This window comes from Uranotaenia lowii, chromosome 3, assembly GCF_029784155.1.
Source record: "Uranotaenia lowii strain MFRU-FL chromosome 3, ASM2978415v1, whole genome shotgun sequence".
Classification (NCBI taxonomy): domain Eukaryota; kingdom Metazoa; phylum Arthropoda; class Insecta; order Diptera; family Culicidae; genus Uranotaenia; species Uranotaenia lowii.
Window position 1 is genome coordinate 77,536,022 of NC_073693.1, and position 27,018 is coordinate 77,563,039.

The 27,018-nt window shown below is 33.8% G+C and overlaps 3 protein-coding genes across 4 annotated transcripts in view; 1 reads left to right on the plus strand and 2 right to left on the minus strand.

Annotated features, from left to right (window-relative positions):
• LOC129757038 (pikachurin) overlaps window positions 1–27,018 on the plus strand; it is an 865,561-nt gene that overhangs the window by 92,029 nt on the left and 746,514 nt on the right. For both annotated transcript variants that reach the window (XM_055754138.1, XM_055754139.1), the window contains exon 2: window positions 24,010–25,227. In XM_055754138.1, the coding sequence (XP_055610113.1) occupies window positions 25,140–25,227 (88 nt within the window). In that variant the 5' untranslated portion in view covers window positions 24,010–25,139. The remainder of the gene's footprint in view (window positions 1–24,009; window positions 25,228–27,018) is intronic.
• Window positions 1,510–1,998, minus strand: LOC129752314 (uncharacterized). The gene has a single exon (XM_055748102.1). It carries the CDS (start codon window positions 1,996–1,998, stop codon window positions 1,510–1,512), a length of 489 nt encoding a protein of 162 aa, XP_055604077.1.
• On the minus strand, window positions 2,014–3,653 carry LOC129752315 (uncharacterized). Its single transcript, XM_055748103.1, has 3 exons — window positions 2,867–3,653; window positions 2,197–2,509; window positions 2,014–2,128 (listed from the first exon to the last, which is right to left on the minus strand). Exons 1-3 carry the CDS (start codon window positions 3,651–3,653, stop codon window positions 2,014–2,016), a joined length of 1,215 nt encoding a protein of 404 aa, XP_055604078.1.

Consider the following 27,018-nt stretch of genomic DNA (forward strand, 5'->3'; position numbering starts at 1 on the left):
CCCACTATAAAATTTTCTCGTAGCACTCATATCTTGTTAAGTTATAATTTTGATAGGTTTTGTTCTGTCCAATATCAAACTATGCTATCTGAATGAGGTATAATCTTGAAAGGAGCATATCTTAAATTGATATAATTTAGCTATGATCGCAAAGATTTTTTGATATAATTTGAGATATTTCAACATCCTACGAGTACTGAATAATAGCTCATTTAGATAGGAAAAAATTAGTTTCAAAATATCTCTTCTTGATATAATTTAGATTTTCTCTCCTGATCGGGAATGAGTTCAATCCTATTCAAGAATGCCCGATCAGGAGAGCAAAGCAAAATAATAACTCAAACATGTTTCAACGAGATATTTCAATCTTTTCCAGTTAGATTTTTGTTTTCATAATTTTCGACTTTCTTGAATCTGGGTAATATTTTATTTTGATTGACATTCTTGAATAGGATTGAACTCACTTTCATCGATAAAGATTTTTTTTTTCAAATTGTCATGAAATATTATAATCGTATCTTATTTTGATATGCATATAACTTTCCCTGAAACACGGACATCAACGTCAGCGGCCCAAACCATACTTTAATGAGTTTCGCTCAACAGATTCATCCAAATTGAATCCAATATTTGGGAATCCAAAAATGGAGCATGGTGTTAGCAAATAATGTGGGTTACTGACATTCCACTAGAAATTTTTCTCAAAGCAGTCATATCTTGATAAGTTATAATTTTGATAGGTTTTGTTCTTCCCAATATCAAACTATGCTATCTGAACGAGATATAGTCTTGATAGGAGCATATCAAAAACGGGTATAATTTAGCTATGATCGTATAGATTTTTTGATATAATTTGAGATATTTTAACATCCTACGAGTACTGAATTATAACTCGTTTAGATTGAAAAATATTAGTATCAAAATATCTCATCTTTATATGATTTTGTTTTTCTCTTCTGATCGGGTACAGATTCTATTGAATTGCTTACAATAAGTTTTTCTTCAATGCAGCATATAATAATGCCACGTGCCGGAATCTAGGTTCTACTTGTGTGTAGCTTTTTATGGTTAGCTTTTAGGTTCAGAAGGAACAGAGTTCTACAATCAATAGAATTGGTTTAGAGAAATGAAGGGATATAATATTAAGAGATACAAACTTTATAATAATCGGGAAATTCGCCAAAACTACTCTGATATAATCTTCGAAAACTAATCGCTTTTGTGACCACCACTATAGGAAATGTTTTTCTTCCTAGTCGTTTACAAAGATTAACGCGCTTTCTGAGTGGCGTCGGCGTCGGCGTCGATTTCTATTTTTCCCGGTTGCCAGACGTGCTGACACCCCAACCCGTAACGTCGTAGTTATTCGATCTTACAAGTCTCCTGCACGTCTAAAAGAGCTACTTTAATCGTTGACCTCTGAAGGATACTGCCATCACAAGTCTTCACGTCTACTTTATGAACTTGACCATCTCTTCCAGGATACAATTTAACTACTCTCCTACGCAGTCATCCGTTCCGCACCGATTCGTCGACGATGACAACAAGATCCCCAACCTCCATTGGGCGGGTTTGCTCGAACCATTTCGTCCTGCAGGCAATCGTTGGTAGGTAGGCCTGAATCCATCGCTTCCAGAACTGGTTGACCAGATGCTGAACCAGTTTCCAGTTAGATCGTAAAGAAATTGCATCGTCCGTTGGCACTCTAGGTGGTCTGCTATCTTCTCCAGAGGTTAACCATAGAAAGTTGTTTGGAGTCAAGACTTCGTCTTCCGGGTTCTCCAGAGGGACGAAAGTGAGTGGATGAGAGTTCACAATCATTTCGGCTTCGGAAAGTAGTGTCTTGAGCGCTTCGTCATCGAGCTTCTGATTGTGTGATAAAGTTTTAAAGGCTTCTTTCACGGATCTCACCTTGCGCTCCCAGACGCCACCCATATGTGGAGCAGAGGGCGGATTAAAATTCCATGCCGTATGGTTGTTCGTGAAACATTTCGCCATTTGTTTGTTGATTTCTTACGCTTCCTCTGCTAACTCTCGGGATGCGCCTCGGAAATTGGTCCCGTTATCGCAGTACAGTTCCTGAGGAGGACCATGTTTGGCTATAAAGCGTCGTATTGCCATTTTGCAGCTGACATCGTATGTACCACCTCCAAATGTAGAGCCCTAATGCTAAGGCAGGTAAATAACGCTACCCACCTTTTCTCGTTACAACGACCACGCTTAACCAACAGTGGCCCGAAGTAATCTAAGCCGGTGAACGTGAATGGCCGAACGTAGGGTTTAACTCTGGGTTGAGGAAGTGGGGCCATTTTAGGAGTGCATGGTTTGGCCCGGTAAACGCGACACCACATACAACTCTTGATAGCTTTCTTGACGGTGGCCCGCATTCGAGGAATATAATACTGCTGCTTAAGTTCATTGAGCACCGTTTCTGTGTTGGCGTGCCCATATTTCTGATGGTAGCGCAAAATAAGAAGATTGGTAGCAGGGTGGTCTTTTGGCACAATTACTGGGTTTCAAAAATTAAAGGAATAATACGAAGCTTCAGGATCGATTCTGCTCATTGACCGAAGAACATTTAATTCGTCGAAAAAAGGGGATAGTTTTGATAACGGACTTCTTTTAGCTACATGCTTCCATTTTTGTGACGGAGACTTCAAGTTTTTCTTCAGCGTTGCTATCTCTTTGGAAAACTCTTCTTGCTGAACTACTCGCCATAGAGCCGCTTCAGCTGCAACATAATCCGCTTGATTAAGAACGACGAATTTCAAATCTGTATCAGTACGGTTTTTTGTGCGACTACGATGAACAAAATGGTAGAGGTAAGCGAGTTTTTTAATCAACTGATCCCATTGCGAGAATTTACTGATATACGTTCTACAATATTCAGTTTTTAGACGATGAACGTATACGGTTCGTAATTCATCTGCTGGAGCTTCGGAGGGTTGCTTTCTTTTCGGCCATTCTTCGGACGGCAGAAGCAGGAACTCAGGTCCGTTGTACCAAAGTCTGTCAGGTTCAAAACTAGGACCATCTCCCCATTTAGTACCTTGGTCCGCAATATTGAGGTTAGATGGAACCCAATACCAATCGTCTACTGCCGTAAGTGACAATATCTCAGCTACACGAAACCCAACAAATTGTCGGTATTTCCGGGGATCAGCACGCAACCAGGCCATGACTGTCAGGGAATCCGTCCACAAGAATTTCCGGCAGATCTTCAGAGAGTGATATTCGACTATGGACTTCATTAATCTGGAACCAAGCACCGCAGAGCATAATTCGTTGCGAGGAATTGATTGGGGGCGTAATGGGGTGACTTTAGTTTTTGCAGCTACTAAAGCGCATCGAGGAATATCGTCATCAAGAATCCTGAAGTAAGCGACGGCACAATAGGCCAACTCGATTGCGTCCACAAAGACATGGAGTTGTAATGACTCGTAACTGCTTGGGCGGTAGCCTTGAAAGTAGCACCGCGGGATTTTTACCTTATCTAGATTCGGGGCCAGCCTGATCCAACGCTGCCACATACCATACTCCTCATCGCAGATTGGATCGTCCCACTGCACTCCAGAACGCCAAACGGATTGTATTAAGATTTTACCATGGATCGTAAAGCAAGCGACGATACCCAGGGGATCAAACAGGTTCATGACCACTTGTAAAACTTGTCGTTTTGTGGGACGGATTTCACCAGACAGTAGAGGATGTAAATCAGGACGAAAGTTGGCAGAGAAAAGAAAAACGTCGTCACAAGGGGCCCACATCATGCCCAAGACACGTTCTGCTATTGTTGTTTTCTCGATAGTAAAGTTTTTCACATCATCTGTACCAGTTACCCCAACCCGTTTCAGAACGTAATCGGATGCAAAATTGAGCTGAACATGGCGAACATGTCGCCCCGAAGGTAGCGACATCCATAATATAAGTATCGAGTTTCCCTTTTGGATCTGTCCTGTATAGAAATCGCTGCACGTGCCTATCCTCGGGACGAATGATAAGCTGGTGGAACATTTGCCTTATGTCACCTGCAATAGCAAACTGCTTTTGACGGAATTTACTCAGGACTGACAATAAAGGTGTCAAAAGATCTGGTCCTTTGAGAAGCTGAGAATTCAAGGAAATTCCACCCGAGCTGGCTGCCGCATCCCAGACTACACGAATTTTTGCTGGCTTACAAGGATTTCGAACGACGTTTATGGGCAGGTACCAAACTTTGGTTTTATCGGCGTTACACAATTCATCAAAGGTGGCTTTATGGATGTATCCGTTTCTTAAATACTCAGCTATCTGGTGATCAACCTTTACCTTCAACTCTGGATCTTTCAGCAGACGTCTCTCGAAGCAACCGTGGCGTCGCACTGCCATAGCGTAGTTATCGGGAAAGATAGGACAGTCACTTTTCCACAGTAATCCTGTTTGAAATTTACCGGAAGAAGTGCGTATCGTCGTGGTTTCCAGTATCCGTCTTGCTCGTTGATCCTCTTCTGATTCCGGAATGTTAATTCCAGAAAGCAACATGTTGTCCGCCTCAAAATACTGCTGAACCAAATCGTGAACTTTCTCGTTTCCACCGCACTCACAAGTGTGGACGGAGATACTGCCGCTCGTTTCGAGAGGTCGTCTTCCTCCGAATATAGTCCAACCAAGACGGAACTTGGCTCCGATCGGTTCTCCGTCGCCCCGCTCTCTTTTCTTCAACGCAAGATTAAGTTTAGCGTTGTCGATTCCTATCAGGATCCTCGGTGTGGCCGAATGATAGCTGCTGATAGGTAGGCCGTTGAGATGAGTATAACGCTGTTTCAGTTCATCGTAGTTTAGGCTTTGCATCGGTAGGTCGAGATTCGAGACTGATCGCACATTCGACATTTGGAAGATGTTGTCGCTCCCAACTCCGGAAATACCAATATCCACTCGACGCGAGGCATTCTCTTTTCGGGTAACTTGGCTGGTCCACTGCAGGCAGAGGGTACTTGTCTCACCAGTTAGCCCCAGCTGATCGATCAAATGATCCTCTACGAGCGTCAAATCAGAGCCGTCGTCCAGGAAGGCGAACGTAGTTACGGATTTCCCATTGCCGTGAAGGACAACAGGAAGGATTTTGATCAGCGTCGCTCCAAGGTTTCGGTGGTTACGATGTGCTGCTACTGAATATGTTGGACCTGATTGTTCTCTGCTATTCGATGAATTTTCTGATACCGGGTGGAGAAGTTTATGGTGAGCTTCCGTACAGCTGTTGATCCCGCAAGGCTGTTTGGTGCGGCAAGGCCATTTTCCATGAGGAAATAGGCAGCGTTTAAACATGCCGTTGGCAGCAATAAACTTATATTTTTCTTCGAGAGACAATTCTTCGAACTTCCTACAATCTTTTATCTTGTGACCATTACTTTTACACATTAGACAGGGTTTCGGTTCCGACCTGACCTTTACCGGCTCTTCTCTAAACGAAGGACGATCATTACTGGAATGGATGTTCAAAAACCCAGCTTTTTCTTTTTTCGCTGTACCATTTGCATATCGGTCGCTTGACTCTAACTCTTTAGGCATCGTTACCCTGCATGCTGCAGTTCGAAGGGATGAGATAAAGGAGCTGAAATCAGTCAGTGTCGGTTCCTGTATATCCGCAAGCTTATGACACACTGGTATTCCGGTACATCCGACTGCGATGTTTCAGTCAGCTAACGCCGGCTTGAGTTTTCCTCAAGGCCCAATATAGTATAGTATAGTATAGTATAGTATAGTATAGTATAGTATAGTATAGTATAGTATAGTATAGTATAGTATAGTATAGTAGACTAGTTCACTTTTCGGCTTTTTTCGCTGATCACAACGCCACTTACAGGGTTTGATCCTCATTCATTTTCAAGTACTCTGGCCGAATTTGAGCTCATTTGAGTAAGTTTCCAGCGTGCGCTAGCAGTTTTATTGAAAAAAAGTCCATTTTTCTGGAAAATTTTCGTAGATGTGTTCTAGCAAGCTGTTGTTAATATAAAATGATAATTTTATAATGCTCGGTGATTGGTATGACAAGCATTCGTATGGACCTGTTTTAGATAATTGACTAAATCAAACCGAAAAAAATTAAAAATTCATAAACTACTAACTTTTACAGAAAATTTACTTACAAGTTGGGAGCTTAAAATCAGTAGTAAATAGAAAAAAAAAAATTTTCGATATAAACTTTTCATAAAAAGATAGCCTTATTTATAACCTTTAATTTGATGTATAACACTTAATGATCGCAAGAGTGCTAGCAAAGTTATTCAAATATCTATGCAACAAATTTGATTTGATCAAATATTTTTCATTCAAGTTTGCTCCACACCAACTTGTGCACAAGAAAGGATATTTTATTCAATCAAGTACCCCATGACGGGGCCAGGAGTTAAAAAAAGCGCGCGCTTTGATCAAGTTGTAAGCAAGTCCTCTTGATGCCACGTTTTGCAGGTTGCATGATGCTAAAACTTGAATGGAGACAACATTATGATTCAAAGAATGTGATGTGAATGTTTGAATATCTTTGCTTGTACTGTTGCGATAATTAAGTGTTATACATCAAATTAAAGGTTATAAATAAGGCTATCTTTTTATGAAAAGTTTATATCGAAAATATTTTTTTTTCTATTTACTACTGATTTTAAGCTCTCAACTTGTAAGTAAATTTTCTGTAAAAGTTGGTAGTTTATGAATTTTTAAATTTTTTCGGTTTGATTTAGTCAATTATCTAAAACAGGTCCATACGGATGTTTGTCATACCAATCACCGAGCACTATAAAATTATCATTTTATATTAACAACTGCTTGCTAGAGAACATCTACGAAAATTTTCCAGAAAAATGGACTTTTTTCAATAAAACTTCTAGCGCACGCTGGAAACTTACTCAAATGAGCTCAAATTCGACCAGAGTACTTGAAAATGAATGAGGATCAAACCCTGTAAGTGGCGTTGTGATCAGCGAAAAAAGCCGAAAAGTGAACTAGTCTAATAGTATAGTATAGTATAGTATAGTATAGTATAGTATAGTATAGTATAGTATAGTATAGTATAGTATAGTATAGTATAGTATAGTATAGTATAGTATAGTATAGTATAGTATAGTATAGTATAGTATAGTATAGTATAGTATAGTATAGTATAGTATAGTATAGTATAGTATAGTATAGTATAGTATAGTATAGTATAGTATAGTATAGTATAGTATAGTATAGTATAGTATAGTATAGTATAGTATAGTATAGTATAGTATAGTATAGTATAGTATAGTATAGTATAGTATAGTATAGTATAGTATAGTATAGTATAGTATAGTATAGTATAGTATAGTATAGTATAGTATAGTATAGTATAGTATAGTATAGTATAGTATAGTATAGTATAGTATAGTATAGTATAGTATAGTATAGTATAGTATAGTATAGTATAGTATAGTATAGTATAGTATAGTATAGTATAGTATAGTATAGTATAGTATAGTATAGTATAGTATAGTATAGTATAGTATAGTATAGTATAGTATAGTATAGTATAGTATAGTATAGTATAGTATAGTATAGTATAGTATAGTATAGTATAGTATAGTATAGTATAGTATAGTATAGTATAGTATAGTATAGTATAGTATAGTATAGTATAGTATAGTATAGTATAGTATAGTATAGTATAGTATAGTATAGTATAGTATAGTATAGTATAGTATAGTATAGTATAGTATAGTATAGTATAGTATAGTATAGTATAGTATAGTATAGTATAGTATAGTATAGTATAGTATAGTATAGTATAGTATAGTATAGTATAGTATAGTATAGTATAGTATAGTATAGTATAGTATAGTATAGTATAGTATAGTATAGTATAGTATAGTATAGTATAGTATAGTATAGTATAGTATAGTATAGTATAGTATAGTATAGTATAGTATAGTATAGTATAGTATAGTATAGTATAGTATAGTATAGTATAGTATAGTATAGTATAGTATAGTATAGTATAGTATAGTATAGTATAGTATAGTATAGTATAGTATAGTATAGTATAGTATAGTATAGTATAGTATAGTATAGTATAGTATAGTATAGTATAGTATAGTATAGTATAGTATAGTATAGTATAGTATAGTATAGTATAGTATAGTATAGTATAGTATAGTATAGTATAGTATAGTATAGTATAGTATAGTATAGTATAGTATAGTATAGTATAGTATAGTATAGTATAGTATCATTATTGATAGTATAGTATAAGATGATTTTTTTTCTTACATTATTTTTAATTTTAAATCAATAATGAGGTATCCATCACACTCTGTTATCTATTGATTATAAATTCATTCAATCTGGTTTTATCCTCCAAATTAGCTTTCGCTGCAAAGAATAGCAAATATTAAAGTGAAAAACAATCGTCTTCCAACGCAATATTATACGTATCGCAAAACATGTTGGATTTGTGTTCCAAATAGTAACATTGAGAGCATAATTATTACAACTTGTTTCTTGCACCGAGCGGTTTGCCGAGTTGAATTATTGCGCTGCATGTAAACAAAACATATGCCATTAGGGTTGCAAATGTTTCTCCGGGGTAAACATGTAGATGACCTCTCTGTTCCTGTCGTCGTTCCGATTCGTCGTTCAAAAACCCGGAAAAAACAGAACGCTCTCCAGCTTACAGCAGAGCAGGGCGAGCTTGAAGAATCCTTTTACTTCCTGTTCCAAGATGCAATGAAAAATTGCCAGTCTGCAAATAATTGCTTGCCTCCGCCCCGTTTTTCCATTTCTTCCATTTACAGAGGTTCAACCCTTTTTCCAACTAAGCTGCCATTCCTATCAACTCAGATATGAAAACTGGAGAGACATGGTCAAATTTATGAAAGTGTTTGCATTTGCTTCTGCCGGAGAAAAAGCTTGTACTTGTGTGTACGTCAGAAATTGTGCCCCTCGTTTTATCATGGCTGGGAAACTTTTGCATTTTCAAATGACAAACTAAAAACTGTATTCATACATTTTAATTATTTGTGTAAAATATCCTGTCACAATCACACCTAGCCGGCCTACCTGCTTCTGCTGCAGCTCGTGTGTCGATGGAGGCGATAGAGCTCATTGAAAACGCTTCTTCTTCTAAATATTTCACTGTGATCAAAGGTAGATTATTTTTTCCCTCGATAATGTTTCGTTTCAAATTTTTTTTTACTGGTATCCCATCTCTCAAAAACTAGCATTCATGAGTTGGAAAAATTTTCTAGGCTAAAAAAAACAAATCCAGACCTATTTTTCCCACTGTTCAATGCAAAGTGAAACTCGACTAGGCCGGATGCAAAACATCATGGGTGAACTTTGAAGTGTTTTTAGATCGAGTTGCAGAATCAAACAAAAAACTTGTTTCTCTGGTGATAATTACTCGATCCAGGACCCGTAAATCGTTTACACTTGAAGAGATTTAATGGAGCCGGGCTTTGATTATTTTCACTTGTTACACTTCAACTTTGATTGGAGATTTACTTAATATTTTTATGTCTTTAAAACCTGCCTATTTTGGTTGTATCATTCGAGTTGCAAGTCTTAATTTGTGAAATTGTTTTCTTTTGGTTATTGTTGCGTTTTGTAAAGAACCATATTAAACGAAAAATAAATCAGGGTTGGTTCAAACAAACAATTTATGAAACAAAAAATTCTTGTTTTTTGCCTTCTTGTTTTTAATATTGCTTTTTTGACCATCGACTCCACTATTGGATGGTTTAAGTGAATATCCATAATAAATAAGTTTTGTTAAGAAAACTTCGGATGTTTAATATCTTGTTTAAAAGATATTCTATTTTGAAAGCAGGCCCGTGCGAAGAACCAATCCATATGAGGGGGTTAAAAGTTCAAATTGAACCAAAAATAATAACAACCCAAAAAAAACACCATAAATTATGAAATTGATTTTTGAACCATTTTCTCACTTATAATTATCACTCATACTCCAAAAATTATGACCTTTGGTGTTAAAATAAATCAAAATTTGATAAATAATATTTACGACTTTATTGGTGAATGTTATGTTCTCATCGTGAGAACATTTCAAGATTTGAAAATTATAGATGGATAGAAGAAGATTAGAAGAAAATTACAGTTTTCACACTTACTTCTATTCAAGTGCTTGAACGAAAGTTAAGTTTATGATGAAAATGCATCTTAAAAATATCTACATTACAAACAAAACTCTCGATGATTAATCTTAATTAATTAATCAAAATTATCAACACAAATCAAAATAAATGTTTCAAATCAATGTTTTTTCCGGTAAGTAATTGCAAAATTATTCAAAATTAAGTTCCTTATTCTGAACTAGAAATTTGCTTGAAAATAAATTTAAAGCAGTATTGTGTTGAAGTTAGAAATCAAAATTTTCGAAAAATCAGAAAAAGAATGCTGATTGAAATTTCGAATAAAGCTTCGGACGTAAGAATTAATGCACGAAAATAGAAAACATAAAATATGAAACCAGATTTTATAAAAAAAAGTTTATTATCAAATAAATGTCAGATCAAGTTAAAAATTAACCGTGATTTAGAAACTGTTAGAAATATTATATTGATTGTTATTTATTTTTAATCTGTTTTTTTATTTTCATTTCTTTATTTTCAATAAAAGGGATTTTAATTCCCGTGTAGTATCATGAATTTCAAAAATTATAATTCATCACAATTTGTAATGTGAATTCTGAGGCAAAAATCACTTTAAACTTCGAAGAGTTTATTTAATAGTTGACTTTTAAATAAAATTTAATTTAAGATAAAAAAAATCAATTTTAATTCAAGACTGACCGTGATTAAAGGCAAAGATAAAATCCGTTTCTATATTAAAGTTCTTCCAGATATTAAAATAAAAGGCTTTCAATGTTCTGAGGTTCAAAATTTTAACTTCATTTATTTCACATACAACATGTCTCATTATATCGACAAATAACAGACAGGAAAATAATCAAAAATAAACTGATAAAATAAAAAAAAAATGAATTTCAAGTTTGGTTGTGAATATTGAAAGCACAAAAAAAAAATATAAATTTAAAAAGATTACATTGCGCATTAAAACTTTACTTTTAAGTTGCTACCTTGAATCATTTTTTGAACTTTCTAAAGATGAATAAGAAATCATGATTGATTGAAAAACATGATTTAAAAATTGAATATTAAAAATACGCATGTAAATATTGAATCGAAAATTTTAAAGATTAATATTTCTAGCTTTAAATAATTTGTCGCGTTCTATTGAAAGATTGGCTCTTGAGTAGAACAGAAGGTGGAAACTACGTTTTTCTAACTAAAAGTATTGTTTCAAAGTTTTTCAAAAAGATTTGTTTTCTGAACACAAAAATTCAGAATTGAAAAACAAAGAAATTGATTTAAAATATTTTAAACTATTTTAATAGTTTGACTCTTAAACTCGTTATTTTTTTTGAAAATTTAAACTTAATTTGAAAATGAAGGATTAGCTTTTAATATTCTAAAAAGATTTTTTTCAATAAATTCGTTTTATCATTTTAAAAACTCATTAATATAATTTGATTGATAACTCAAAGCAATAAATGATTGAATGATTGAATTGGTAGATATAAGCGCCCTGAACTTGAATATTTTGTCAAATTTTGTCTATCGCCTAGGGTTTTTGGTAATACGGAGTTTATAAACTTTAAAATTTATCAGTTTTAAGTGAAATAAAAGGTTAAATTTTGTTTTTTTATAAATTTGGAAAGATATCTTTACAAGTATTTCTTACATTACAGAATAAAGTTTAAAAAAAAAAATCAAACCATTTGACAACATTTGTTCAAACCTGCAAATCGATTAGATTTTTGCTTCAATAATATCCAACATTCAATTTGCTTTAAAACTGTATTGAAAAAAAAATGTTGAAAAAAGGATTTAAAAAATGAAAACCCCTATATCATTTTTTGCAGAACTCAAAATTACTTTAAGTCTTGGGGAAAGTTGAAAATCGATTTTAAACCTTCATTTTGAAATGTTATGTTTTTGTTTTGAAGTTTTGTCAAAAGATGCAGAAATTTTCTATATGTATTTAAAATATTTCCAGAAGCTTTTTAATAAACAAAAGCTGCTAGGAAAATTGCATATTTAGATCTTAGGCACCCAAATAAGTCAAAATTAACTTTTAAATTCTTGTCAGATTGGAAGATGTAAATTGTATGGCCTTGTGTAATTTATTAAAACGAATCTGAATGTGATGTTAAGCATTTAGAAGAACAAGAAACACAAAATTAAATTGAGACTGAAATTGATTTCTTGAAGAATAGTTCATTTCAGCACGATTTTATGAAATTCAAAATGATCATTTATAAAGTAGAGGATACTAGACTTGAAATTTTGTTTTTCTAATTCTGATGACCATCGTGAGTCATGATACATGGCTTCCATCTTGTTAATGTTTGAAATTATTATTCAATGTATTATTTTAAAGTTAAAATGGTGGGTTTCGAATTTTGAATTTGTTTGGTTACATTTCTTAATAGAAATCCATTCTTGAGACGAGATAGAGTTTTTGTATGTCAATTTTAGAGTTTCAATGGACAAAAGTTGATTAAATTGCTTATTGAAATTTACATTCCGCCTGAGGTAAGCAATTTTTTTAACGCAAATTTAACAACTTTCAAGATCAAGTAATTTCCCTTTACTCCTTTAAAATTTTTACTTGACAAAAAATCTCAATGGGAAGGGGAGGGTCAAACCCCTTAACCCCCCCCCCCTCCAAAGAAACCACGGCCTTGTCTAAAGCTAACAAAATTATTTTGAGTAGAGCCACGTTAAGCAAAATCCACAAAAATCATACAAATAATTGTGCTGTTTTAGTTTTCGAACGCCTCCGTAAATCTCTTACAAAGGCTAATTGTCCTCTTAAAAATATAAATCACAAAAGACACATTACCCTGTGACGTGAACTACCTTTTCTAAACTTTTTTGAACTATTATCATTCTGGTGTTCAACAAATTTACTTTAGAATTTGAAAAGTAGTAGTAAACGGTTGTAAATTGAATTTCCTTTCGAATAAATGTTTTTTGTAATTAAAAAATGAGGTGCTTGTGTTGTAATCGATAAGTTTTGTGAAATGACTACACAATAAAATAAAAACTTTTTGACTATCTGTGGAAAAAAAATTATCGATGTCTTCAAATAAGTTGGAAAAGGAGTTGAAAATACTTTCTCTTTTGAACCGTTAACATTTTTTCGGTCATCTTTTTATATAAAAATGGAATTCTTTCTGTCTGTCTGACTCGAAAACTACTGAACCGATTTGCGCGAAACTGGGCAGATGCGGTTATTGAAAGCTGGGGAAGGTTCTTATTATAATTTAAGACCCCTTTCTAACACAGAAAGGGGGGAGGGGCCTTCCAAACAAATGACTAATGATTACATAACTCAAAAATTGATCAAGCAAACGGAACCTAAACTGAAGTGGAGGGCATGTGAGCACGAAACAAAAAATATTTCTTAGAATTTTTGGTACTCCTCATTTTTTCTATAGCGAAAATTGGAAGGGGGAGGACTCTTTTACTATATTTAACAAAACTTGAAAATTGGTCAAGCAAATGGAACCAGATTTGACATGTGAGGGTATTTGGCTAAGAGAAATGTTTCAATGATTATTTGAGACCCGTGCCTTCTTCCAGTGGAGTAATTATAAGAGGGAGGGGGGCTTCCATACAACTTTTATTGCAAAATTTGAAAACTGTTCTAGCAAGTGGAACCAAATCGGCTTGGATTGTTTGAAACTCCTCCCGATTTGCATTGGAAGATAACAAGAGGGGGAGAAGGGATGTACTTACAATTTTTTGCAATACCCGATAACTGATCAAGCGAGGGGAATCAAAAGTGGCATGCGAGGGTATTTGGGTGAACGAATTTTTCCCAAGATGGTTGGAAGCTCTTCCCACCTTTCATTAGAGAAACATAAAGGGGGAGAGGGCTCCCATATATATTTTTTTTATGACTGTTGAAATAATCAAGCAAATGTTCAATGCCAAATTTCATGCATGGTAGGATATTTGGATACGGAAAATGAGTCTATGGTTGTTTGAAACCTCTCTCTTAACCCAGTAAACAAAAAGATAGGAAAGAGGGTGCCACCACAGTTTTTTTTAAAGACGTCGACAGTTTTTCAGTCTTAAAGCGCTGAATTTTGTCTGGGATTGTTTTTTGATACGAGTAACTTTAGTAGGGGAGGGTTTTAGGGACGGAGAAATGCTTCTATGCTTATTCGGTAATAATCAAGTGGTGAGATGAATAGGGAAGAGCAGGCGCGGTCCTATGGGGGGGGTGATCGGGGTGATCACCCCCCCAAGCAACAAAAATCCGTAACAAAATACCCGCAAAAGCTCGAATTTCTATAAAAAGTTGGAACTTTTCTTAGTAGATGTGCTTTCCAATTTCAAAAATTTTCCACTCCGTGGGGGTGTTTATTCAACAAAAAAGGCTCAATATTGAAAAAAGTCGGTTCACCAAACTTAAGCAGCTGTAACTTAGGATTCCCTGGACTGAATTATACCAAATAACTTTTGTTGATAAGTTACTCAACAAAAGTGTGTTGTTGAGTGTTGATTTGGAATTTGCTATTAATAAAATGTAGGGAAAACTTTTTTTAAAATTGTCACTAATTTCCCCCATATGCCTCAATACGAGCGAATCGCAACAAATTTTAGTATTTGCTTCAAATTCAGAGCTTCTGAATTCTTGATTTTGTTTTGAATTTTAATGAAATAAAAAATTTGGAAAGTCATATAGGGGGTGAAAATGGTTATAACACTGAAATACTTGAAATATTTGTTCTGCTTTCATCACACATTTATTGCCTTCAATTGCAAAATAAAAAATCAGGTTCTGAATCACAGTAAAGATTCTCTTTCGCAAGAACTTTTCACCTTCAATTAATCCACCATTCAAATATGAATTACAAACTTAAAATTAATAACCTATATTATGAAATTCAAAAACAAAAATTTAAGTTTTAGATCTGATTTTATTTAATTCTGTTTGAAATGTATCACATCGAACATTCATATTATGGATGACTGTGAAAAAAAAAAATACAAGTATTGCCCAACAGATTTCGAATATAAAATATTCATTATTACAGTTTAAATTTTAAAAAATCCTCTCAAGAGATTTCAGCAACAATAAATCGAAGAAAGGGATTACGTTTTACGACTTTTGCGTTTCCCATGAGTTTTTATTGCCAAAAAGGAACAAAAAAGTATTTATATCAGCTGTTTCAGGAATTTGTGTTGGCGATAGAGATTCAAATTCATCTCTGAAACCCAAAATCTGCATTCAAAACTATAACACAAGAAAACAAAATTCACATTTTCCGAAGTGCAAAGAATTTGAAAACTGATTTCAACTTATTTAGGAGCTCTAAATACAAATTTGTATTATTTTATCAGCTCTTTTTTTCCGGTATAAATTTTGACAATACAAGGCTCATTGGAGAAGTTTATGCACTTTTTAGCGAAAGTGTAAAATATAAAAAAAAATTTAAAAAAAAGGTATTAACTTAATGATCAATTTTTATAAAGACTGTGAATAATTCACCACGAGAAAAAAATTATAGAAGTAAGTATCTTTTCCCATTTTGTAAAATACGAAGATTATCTAGACGAAATCTGTATTTTTTTTCCTGGAATTTGTTACTTTTCAGCATTCTTCCCTCTGACCTGCATCGTTGAATGAATAAAGGATAATGAAATGATTTAACTTGTTTTTTGTTGTTCAGGTTAGTTACTTCATCATTTATCATTGATCGATTTCACTCTGAACTGCTAAGTTTTAAAATTACTCAAAGCCAGAAAATAAGAAGGAAAAAAAAACAGACAAAAAAATCGAGTTTGAGACGCAAAAAGCTTCCAAAATCAGTTTGCCACGATTTTAATTTTTCCCTTGTGAATTAAAACTATCCCCTTATCATTCCACCATTTTTTCGGCAACAAGGCTCTATCATGCAAAACAGTCAGAAGATCTTTTAGTGATTTTTAACCAACACTCCTGGATTCCTAAATCTACAGCAATTATGTCACCGATACTGCTTTCAGCTCATCTACTCAATAATATTGAAATTTTAATTTAAAATTTAGCTTAAGGTTTAATACATATTCTTAATCTGAAAGCTTGGCTATTTCAATAGCAAATGATTGAGACTGTTCACTAAAGAAGAGTATTAACATTCAGAGTTAACCCTTCAGTTCATAATTTTCTTTATAAATCAAAATTATTAAAAAAAATTAATCAGTTTCCTTTGTAATTTATTTGTTGTAATACAATTAAAATTGAAAATTTTGAATGAAAACTTTAAATTCAAAAGCATCAAATAAAATTTGGTTCCAGAATTAAGAAACTGATTATGATAATCGGTTTTTTCTACTTAATTTATATTTAAAGTGTTGATTTTATATATTGTGTTTTCAAATTTCAAAATTAGAATACTAAATTTCCGAATCACGATTCAGTAAAATACCCCAATGAAGAATTCAATGCCCGGTTCAATCGGTGAAAGGTAGAATACTTCCGATAAATTATAAAATACCAGAGCGCTAATATTTAGAAGCTCAGGAAAAAAATGAAGATAACTTGAACTTTTTTTTCTACGTGTTCATCTCTCAACAACGTGTGTATTATTTTCATTGAAAAAATTTACATTTATAACGAGACATTTTTTAAAGAGCTCTTGAAGTGACAATTCTAAAATACCAGATATACCTACAAATTAAAAAAAAAAAAATCAACATTTTTTCGCAGTGGTTAATATAGATTCGCTGGTAGTTTTATGAAGGGATAAACAACCCCCCCCCCCCCCGCCCCTCCCTTCTCCATTCGCTCACTCAAATGATTGTTTTTTTCACCAGATATTAACGTTCTTTTATATTGTCTGATTTTTGAAAATTGGAAAATCACCCCCCCCCCCCCCCCAAGAGCCGACTCTAGGACCGCCCCTGGGGAAGCGGGGGGTTCTCATACATTTTTTGTCTAGCTCGATTACATTTTAAACAAATATAATCCAATTTTTGGTAGGAATTATATGGTAATAATAATTCAAGTCCACTCCTTTCTTTTAAGTTAGAAGCTTGAAAAGGGAGAGGGTGTACTCATACGTTTTTTTTTTCAATAATTCAAGAAATTATAGAGCAAATTTGCATAGAAAGATTGATTATTGATTTTATTGTGGCGGATTTAAGATCTTATGAATCAATGAATTCATAGTCTTAATTTTAGATACAAAATCATTATTGGAAAACAAGGAAGAAAAGAATATTTAAGGAAACAAGAATTAAACACTTTTGTTATACTTCCAACAATTCTAGAATGTGCAGTGTTTCAGGTTGCTCGTGATGCGCCGAGTCGAATGGTTCGTGTTTTTTTCGTTCATCATGCATACCATGCCGCGTCGAAACCTGCTCGCCGTAGTGAATATTTTTCGAATTTGTAATTTCCTTACGGTCCAGTTATCAGATGGTAAAAAAATTAAATGATAATGATGGCTTTATTTCGGATTCGGTTTTAGTGGTGATCATTATCAGCTTTCAAGTTGTGAAAAGGAAATAATGAGGGCAGTTTTGATTGTGTGATTGCCGGTTTTTTTTTTTTCAATTTTATCCTGTGCTATAGGTGAAAAGTTTAAAAAGTTGATTCGAATTTGCAAGAAAGCCAATAAAAACTATACTCCAGAAGTTTGTGTGAAAGTGTGCTAATTAATGAAGCAAAGGAAAATAGTGATTTGTGCTAGGAACAAAAAGCATTTAATCGGAACATGTTTCAACATGTTCATCGTGCCACGCGGGGCGATGAAACAAATCGCAGTAAGCGTTGAACGCCAACAACAGGACGGCAGATTCCAACAACAATGTACTGGTGAGAGCGTTCCATCTTTAAATTTAATTCTTCTGATATTTCATGCTTCAGATTAATGGGTTTGTGGATTATGTTTTTCAATTCTACGAAAATGGCTTTTTGTTGAGCGATAGATAATTATATCAGCATAGTTGTTGAAAATAACTTGTTGAAATGAGCGTATAAATCTTCGTTTAATACTTAGTTGAATCGTTTCTTACCAAAATTAGTTTTTAAGAACTTTTATGAAGGTTTTTCCATTTGTATCAATTAGTATTTTTTTGTAATTCAAGCCAAATTGTCTTAGTTTTTTTTATTATTCGATCCAAAGCAAACGTTTTTCTCTCCTGAACAGACTGAGGAAACAGTATATTGATGATTACAAGTAGACTTCTTTTTAACAGATAAACAAAAATGTTTAGTTGATTCGATGGGAATTTAAATTTAAAAATTTTGATGCGTTTTCAGAATATTAGCAGGTAATATATATTCTTAAAAAAAAATTTAAATCACTTCTCTCGCACTAAAACCCTAAACATTTTAATAAAATTCTATCAAATAGAATGCAGGTTTATAAAGATAAGGTTAAGAAAAAGTAATGGCACAGTGAGTTCAACAAATAATTACAGTACATTTTATTGAGCAATGGATACTTTAATAATATAAAACTCCTGTTTATTCAAACCTAAATTATTTCAGTGATTTGAAAATGAAAATTTTCAGATTTTGAATATCTTTAAAATTAATTTTTCTCTAACTTACAGGTTTTAAATCCAAAAAGACAATTGCTTTTGAAATAAATGGTACTTAATATCTTATTTTCATATGTTTCTAAGTTTCTTAGGTTTATGAGTGAGTCTTCATTATTTTTGCAAAGGATTTAACTTATTTTCATTGTTTTCAGTGTCAACATTTATTTCTGATACTCATAATTTTGTATAACCTTTATAATATTTCTTAATGTTCAATATATATTCTTTAAATTTCTTACAGGTTCTGTGAACTGTTCATCAAAAAAACGAACAAATATTCAGAAATTTTATTTCTTTTTTTAATTTTGCAGGAAAAGTCATTAGTTATAATTTAAATTCTTAATTATTATTTTTTTTTTATTATGATTATTATGATTATGATGATTGTTATTGAACTATTCATCGAAAAAACGAACAAATATTCAGAAATTTTATTTCTTTGTTTAACCTTGCAGGAATCGCCATCAGATATAATTTAAATTCTTAATTATTATTTTTATTATTATGATTATTATGATGATTATGATTATTATGATTGTTATGATTTTTATTATTATTATTTTTTTTGTAGAAATCTTATTGTTAAACAGCCAATATATTTAGTTTTCTTACAGGTGCGTATATGTTCAATGCATATTCCTAACCATAGCCATGGTTTTTTAGGTTCCATGGTCATCCTGATGGTGTTCATATTACATCACTGTGCTACGGTAGCCACTGTTTTTATGAATTTTTTTTTCAGTTAAATTTAGCGGATACTAGACGTGGCAATTGAATTTTATATTTAAATAATATCTTTGAAAAGTTTGAAATCTTTAACATTGTTTTTTTTTTCTAAGTTGTTTATATTACTATTCTGAAAATAAAAATACTAACTAACAGTTAATTCATATTTGAATTCAGCTAAATTGTTGTGTCCGTAATCTATATATATAAAAAGTAATTTCCGTTTGTTTGTTCGTTTGTATGTTTGTCTTCAATAGGCTCAGCTGCCTTAAGAGCTAGAGAGCTGAAATTTGGCATGGGTGCTCATTAGGACCAGGAATGATGAAAAATGTTTTTAGATTTTCGGATGACCCCTTTTGAAGGCGGTCGTCCAAACAACAACGGTTTTATTCCCCCGAACCAAAAGTCATGGCACCCATTTTTTGAACCGACTTTCGTTTCCGTTCGTTTCGTTGGCGGGATTATTTTCACCATCACCATCCAGAGTTCACATGTACTGGATAGCAAATCGAAGCTTGCTGAGCATTAAAAATTTTAAAGTGAAAATTTTGGCGAGTGTTTTTTGAACCTTCTACTGTTCAAAGCACATGCTACCGGTACGAGATATTTGGTTACAATTATAAGCCTACATTTTGATTGAAAAATACAACAAGCCTGTTAGGAATATATTGACTAGAATAGTAGTGGCAGTGGCTTTCAAAGTGCTCTTTACTGCTGCTGGGGGGCTTTGAAGGTCAACCATTTTTATATTTTTGGAATTCCTCATAGAGAAAGAATTTTTTTTAGATTTAGAGTTATAAGTTCAAGGCTGTGATTTTAACGCTTCAATTGGAATTTTGATGGGGGATTAGAAAATTGATAAGATAATAAAATTTGAGGTTTGAATTTTATTTTATACAATTCGATTTCACTGACCAATTTCTAACTTTTGAGTGACCATTGATGACCAATGATGTCGATTCTACCATCTATTAATGGGATGTTTGGTGCCCATGAAAAAAAAAACAGAACTTATAAAAAAATATAAAAATGGTGTTTTTGAGATGATTTGTTTTCGATATCTTCAAAAAACTATTAGTAGAACTTCCAACATTTTTAGAAAAACTAATAATAAAACAGTGCGAAATTGAAAAGCGAAAAAAATACACACAAGCAATTGAAAACATGCAAAGTGAGTTTCCAACATGTTCAACAAAATCATCCATATGGAAAAGTGGGATAATCTTCAACAGATATTTTCATTAGATAAGGGATGGAAAAGATAAAAAAAGCAGTTTAATGTTTTGAAGATAAAACTTTTAGGCCAAATCTATTCAAGCTTCCTACGAAATTATGTTTGTAAAAAAATGAGGTATCAAATTCAAAATAAGGGGCCGGCTAAATGGGTCCTCTATATACAGTTTTCAATATCTTAGTCATCTTGCCGTTTTTATACATCGGATTGGAGGAGTTATTTGGGACAAACAATTGAATTCACTTATCCAAATTAAAGTCAGGGGTCGGCCTAAGGGGTCGTCCATATTAACTATTCACTGTTATTACGATATTGTCGTTATTATACATCGGATTTAGATGAAAATTGGTACACGAGAGTTTTGAGGGACGATCAATCGATTTCAGGTATTGAATTCAGCGTAAGGGGCCGGCAATGGGGTCGTCCATATTAACCTTACAATATTTTTGAAATATCGTCGTTATTATACATCGGATTGGAATGAAAATTTGCATACGGTAGTTTTCAGAGACGGACAATCGACTTCAGTTATCAAAGATTGTATAAGAGGCCACCAAAAGGAGTCTAACTTTTTGGCAATAATTGCGTTGTTATGCGACAATCGACTCGAAATTTTTACACGTTTTTTTTTGGCACGGGCAATCAATTTCCGATTTCAAATGAAGTAGCAGACGACAGAAGAGGTGTTCGTCAAAAATTTTTGCAATTATTACTTTACAATTAATTCGGAATGCATCTGGGAAATATTTGGCTATTGACATTCATACAAACTGTTCATGACATATTCCAAGTTGAAAGCGAAACGGAGTTCGTATGGGATCAGCTAGTAGTTATACATTCTTTAATAAAATACTCATGTTTTACAGTATTGTGAGATAACACTGGATCTACATAACAACTTTCATGTTTCTCACAACTGCTAACTTTGGTTTTCAAATATTGGTCGTTAGTTCAACAATTAGATCATTGCAATATATTTTATTTATGACAGCAATATATTATAACATTTAAATTAACATTAGGATTAAAACTTAAGTAAAAAAGTAGCTTTCACACGTTTTAGCTGTTTAAAAATTTAAAAAAAGAATGTAAGCAATAATTTATTTTATTTTCAGCTTCGCATGTAATGTGGACCATTTCATGAACCAAGTGTTGAATTAAAAAAAAGTGCGTAACAGTAATATTTTTGTCTTTTAATTTTCTTAAACCTTTCAGTTTTAAATTGTAAAAGCATGTATTCCGGAACTTCAATTACCCTGTTGCATCAATGATACATTCTATTTCTCTTCAAAAATTTATTATAATGTATTGTTTATTCATTACCAATTCAGCTGCTATAAAAGTATCGTTTTTATTTCCTAGTTATCAGTTTCGATAGAGAAAAGCTTCAACTAATTCAATCAACCGATCATCTTTAATGCGAAATTTAATTTACAGGTTTGATAGCAGTTGTTGTTGGACGTTGTTGGACGGTGTAGCGGTCATAAGATTTTATGATATTGTTTTATTATTTTATACATTTTTACATTATTATATTTTTATAATAATATATTGAACTATATATATCATCTTTTTTTTATATTTATAAAAAAAATAATATAAACATACGCTTAACAGACATTTTTGTTTTCAGATCAACAATTTTGAAACACATTGTGATAGCGCGGATAACTCAATGACACTGCTGAGTCGTAATAATCTTCACAATTCGTAGATATAATCATGGAATTAGATATCTTTATATTATCTTTATTTAAAATGACATATTATATAACTTTTTTTCAAATGTATTTCCTATATAAACTTATATTTGGTCAGACCGAATTGAACGCCATTAGCATTTTTTAAAGTTACTTGAACTTTTTGTACAGATATTTTAAACTAGAGAAAATCTTTAATGGCGATAGTTTAAAGTCCAAGGAATTCATAGAAATCAATAGTATTCGCCTTTATGAATTACAAGAAATTTAATTTTTGTTGTTTCGGAATTTTCTCATGGCGCTCAGTTCGGTCTGGCCGAAACCTAGCCGTTTACGTTATTCGACTTTCTAATATTGTACTAAATTATATTATTTCAAAACAACATATATACAATTTGCATATGCTATAACATTATATTCATATTATATTTTATATTACTATATATCTATTGTATTATATTAATATCTAGGGTAGGGGCATCTGGGTATCCTCGTTTTACAAAAAGAGCGGGTTACCGTGTATGCTAGTACCGCATTGAATACTAGACGTTCCTCAATTTATGTCAAGGGAATTTGGCATGGTTGAGAAAAATAAAGTATTTGATTACTTTTTGTAAAATAAGGACGCACTCTTTTTTCGGAAGCCTTGGCGGCGGGATTATAATTTGCATGCTATCGTGGTTAGTCAACAATATGGTTATAGCTTCTCGAGACTTTCCCCCTTTTTACCCTGGATACCGTTAGTGCCTCTGCTTACGATTCCATTCCTTTAGAAGTCTCTTTGAGTGGTTATGATTGTGTTGGGTGGTAGCTAAGATGGACGTGTGGGTTATTTTTTTTACCACAACCGCGGCGCTGCCGTAAACCCAAGGTGGATATAATACATACACATACATACATACTTCCAACAATTCTAGAATGTGTGGCAAAGCACAGTAGGTCAGCTAGTATTATATACATTTTGAAAAGTTGACGCAGTTTGACACATTTTGACATCTTTAGGTTTTCAAAATACGTAGCACAGATTTTTTGACAAATTTTCAAAGAAAGCTGTTTGTTTTTTTTTTCAATTTTTATCAATTTCCAATCTCTCATATTTTCTTGCACCTAAATTCAACTTTGCTCTGGTTTTTTGAATATAAACGCAAGATTCTCGCAAAAAAATTTCTTAACCAGAAGGACAATTTCAGGCAGGTTTCAGTGGTGTAAGTACAAAAGCATTGTTTGACTCTACAAAAAAAAAATATAAATAGAAAAAGCAATCTGAAGATTCATTAGTCAGCGCAAACTAAAAAAAAATTAGAATATTTGTTTTAAATCATTCTCGTTTTTCCCTGGAACTCTATATTTTCTTCATCTTTAAAAGAATCTTTAGAATCTTCTATCTTTACTTTTAATGCGAAAGCAAAAATTTAAATCAGTTAAAAATGGCTTTTGTATTCCAAGGGAAAAATCCTATCTATGAGAGAAATCAACCGAAAAATGGTTATTTTTCAGTTCTGTATAATCTTAAATTGCTATAATTTTTTTTTCAATTGGACTTGGATCGACCAAAATATCTTAAATGTTCAAATCACTTAAAAAGAGTACCTTTATCGTTCCCCCCAAATACTTCAGCGGCCATTTATCATTCGACCGATCTGCCCCAGAAAGAAAAAAAAAAGCCTAACCCTCACCAATTCCTAGGTCCTAATTAATAATGCATATTTTCTCTTTCTTTCATTTGCAGATTACCGACCCTAATCAAGCAACGGGACCTTTTCGGGCACAAATCAGGAAACGGCAAAGACTAGAGCAGAGATTACCATTCCCAGAAGAAGGCAGCAGCCATTTGTGCACTCTGTGTCTATGTAAACATCATTAAAATTTGCTTTTTCAACACCCGAAAACCCCTGGCTGTTGTTGTTTTTACTGTACGAGTGTGGGTGGTTTTCGGATTGGAAATTGTGACCTCACCCACCCTTTTTTTCCGGGGCTGTTGTTCGGTTCGTTTAAAGTAAGAGCAAAATCAAACAAAGTGTAACGCGTTTTATTTTCCCTCAAAAAGCTGCGAGGCGTCCATTAAATTCATCAAAAGAATCATCGAGCAAGGGTGCCAAGTGGCGTTTTTCCGTTCTCAACCCTCCTCCGCAAATCGGGAAAATTCCTGCGAGCGGCAAAAGGTTCGGCTTAGAAACGCGTCGAATAAGTCATGAATAAATGATTTTAATGGAAAATAAACAGCCTAGGTGAAGGTTTCTGGTGCCCGGAATCGTTGCTGCTGCTACTTCAGCCTGTCTTTTCTCCCGGAATTGAAGATTGCACCGTCAAAATCCTCACCCTACAAGAAGCAGCCGGGGCTCAGTGACTTTCACAAAGTTGAATCTCAGGCCGGGTGGTAAAAGCGATTCTTGCTGCCTGCCTTTCCCAGAGTCGATGTTTTCTTGGGTCGTGAGCCAAAAAAGTTCCTCGGTTTTGTAGAATAAATACCCGAAACCGATGCGAAAAGTGATGAAAATTGGCCACTCATTCCCAAAATTCTGCACCCGGCACATGTTTTGCGGTTTTATCCGCGAGTGTCTGTTTCTTTGAGCGCCACTTCTAATTAGTGTCAGTGTTTTGTCTTGATCCGGAGGAAAACAACCTGTGCCTTCAGGAAGCTGAAGCGAGCAGGAAGAAGAAAATAACAACCGGAATCTTTTGACCTAGTTGTTTTTGCGAAGCGGCTCCCGGTTTCTTTTTTGGAAACGAGAAAACCAAAAAAATAAAATAGAGTCAGTGAGTGAACGTGAGGGTGTTGAATTGAAACAAAAATAAGTCAGGATTCGCAAGAAGCAACAACATTTCGGTCGCCCCAAGGATTGAAAACCCGGCCGCAGAATGTGGCTTCAAGGATTTTTAGTTGCCGTGCTCGTCTGTCTGGTGAGGTGCACAGAGCCCGATGTGTCGGTTGAAGCAGCATTTCAAGGTAATATTAAGAAAAAAAACATTTCTTTGATTTAAAGTTATTATTATTGATAACTATTTTTAACTAGTTTTTTAGTACCGTTTACATGAGTAAATTTGAACTTTTAGGTTTGTACGGGAAAATTAAATATTTTGGACTTGAAAATTACATCGGACATGGAACGCTGCGCCCTGCATGATCGTATTTACTAACCGTTCAATCGAAATTGTAATTGAATTAGGAAATTTTTCGTTGTGCGATGAATGTAAAGACCAGAATGTTCATCATTAGAACAGATGACAGGTAATTTTTTTTTTGCTTTAGGATGCAGTAATTCAAGGAAAATTAAAAAAAATTGTTTTGTCTTTCGTCAAATTTACGTGATAAAAAAATTTGAAATTCCACAAATGTTTACGAGAGCATAAAAGTGATGGTGGCGCATCTTGCCTGCTCTGCGTATTTTGTACCCAGTTCCCCTGCAAGGATATCCGTCTCACGACACAACCTGATAAACAATATTCCTACAATTTACTCAGTCCATGACAACCGGTCTCCAACTTCTCGGGCATCCCACATAAGACATATCACCATTCACTTCGTCTAATCATCTCGCTCGTTGCGCCCCTTCGCCACCTTCTGGATTCTGAGTTCGCCGTAGGGCGTAGAGTCGCTTGAGCTCGTGGTTCTTCCTTCGCCTCCACACTTTGTTTACCTGTACGCTGTCAAAGATGGTTCTTAACACTCGTCTCTTAAATACTCCGAGTGTACGCAGGTCCTCCTCGTCTCGATAGCCGAGATAGACAAAGTTATCGGCTATATCCTAATTGCAATCATCACCAGTGATGTCAACCTTCCAATTTTTTTCTGGATCTTCTAGGCTTTTCGGACTTTTGCCAGACATTTGTTTAGGTTTCCAGACTTCCAGACTTTTGTTATTTCTTCCAGACTTCTAAGTTTCGACATGAACTTTCTGACAAAACAGTAAAAATTCAAAATTTTCGTTGCAAAATGGCAGGAAATGAATCGAATTAGTAATTGAAGAGTGAGGAATGCCACGAAGATGGTAGTAAAACAGGAAGTTAAGCGTAAAACGTAGTACCGCCGACATCACCACAATAGTCTCAGACAATGGTAGTGTATGAATGTATGATTATGATGAAGTAATAAGTGTTATTTCCTACTAGACTGCAATATTGCGATCTGGCGATCAAAAAAAAAGGTCATCACATATAAACTCCGCCATCAAGACTTTTCCACACTTTTCCAGACATTTTTTCAAAATCTTCCAGACTTTTCTAAAAAAACAGTTGACATCACTGATTATTACTGGACAAGCGAGCATGGTCGGTCTCAGATCCGATGGCCAGCATATTCTTCGTCTTGGATGTATATATCATAATTCCAATCCTTCTTGCTTCACGTTCCAGTTTGCGGTAGAACTCTTCCACCGCCGTAGATTATCTGCTGACTATATCAATGTCGTCGGCAAAGCAGATAAGTTAACTCGATCTGTTGAAAATCGTTGCCGGAAATTAGAAGTGAACAGTTAGTTTATACGGTTTTTGCTTATTGAGTTTTTTCGGTCAGTGAAACAACTATTTTAATTTTACGTAACGTTTCGGGTTACTTTTCTTCACCCATCATCAGACATAAGAAATAAAGCAGCATAATTTTATTCTGTTCGGCTGATTGTCGGTTTGTTTACTCCGAGTTAGTTTACCGTGGACGTTAGATTTGTTCGTGATTCTCCTACTGTCAAGTATCACTTTTTGAAGTTCGACAATTCCCCAATTTTTCCAACCCAAAGTTGCC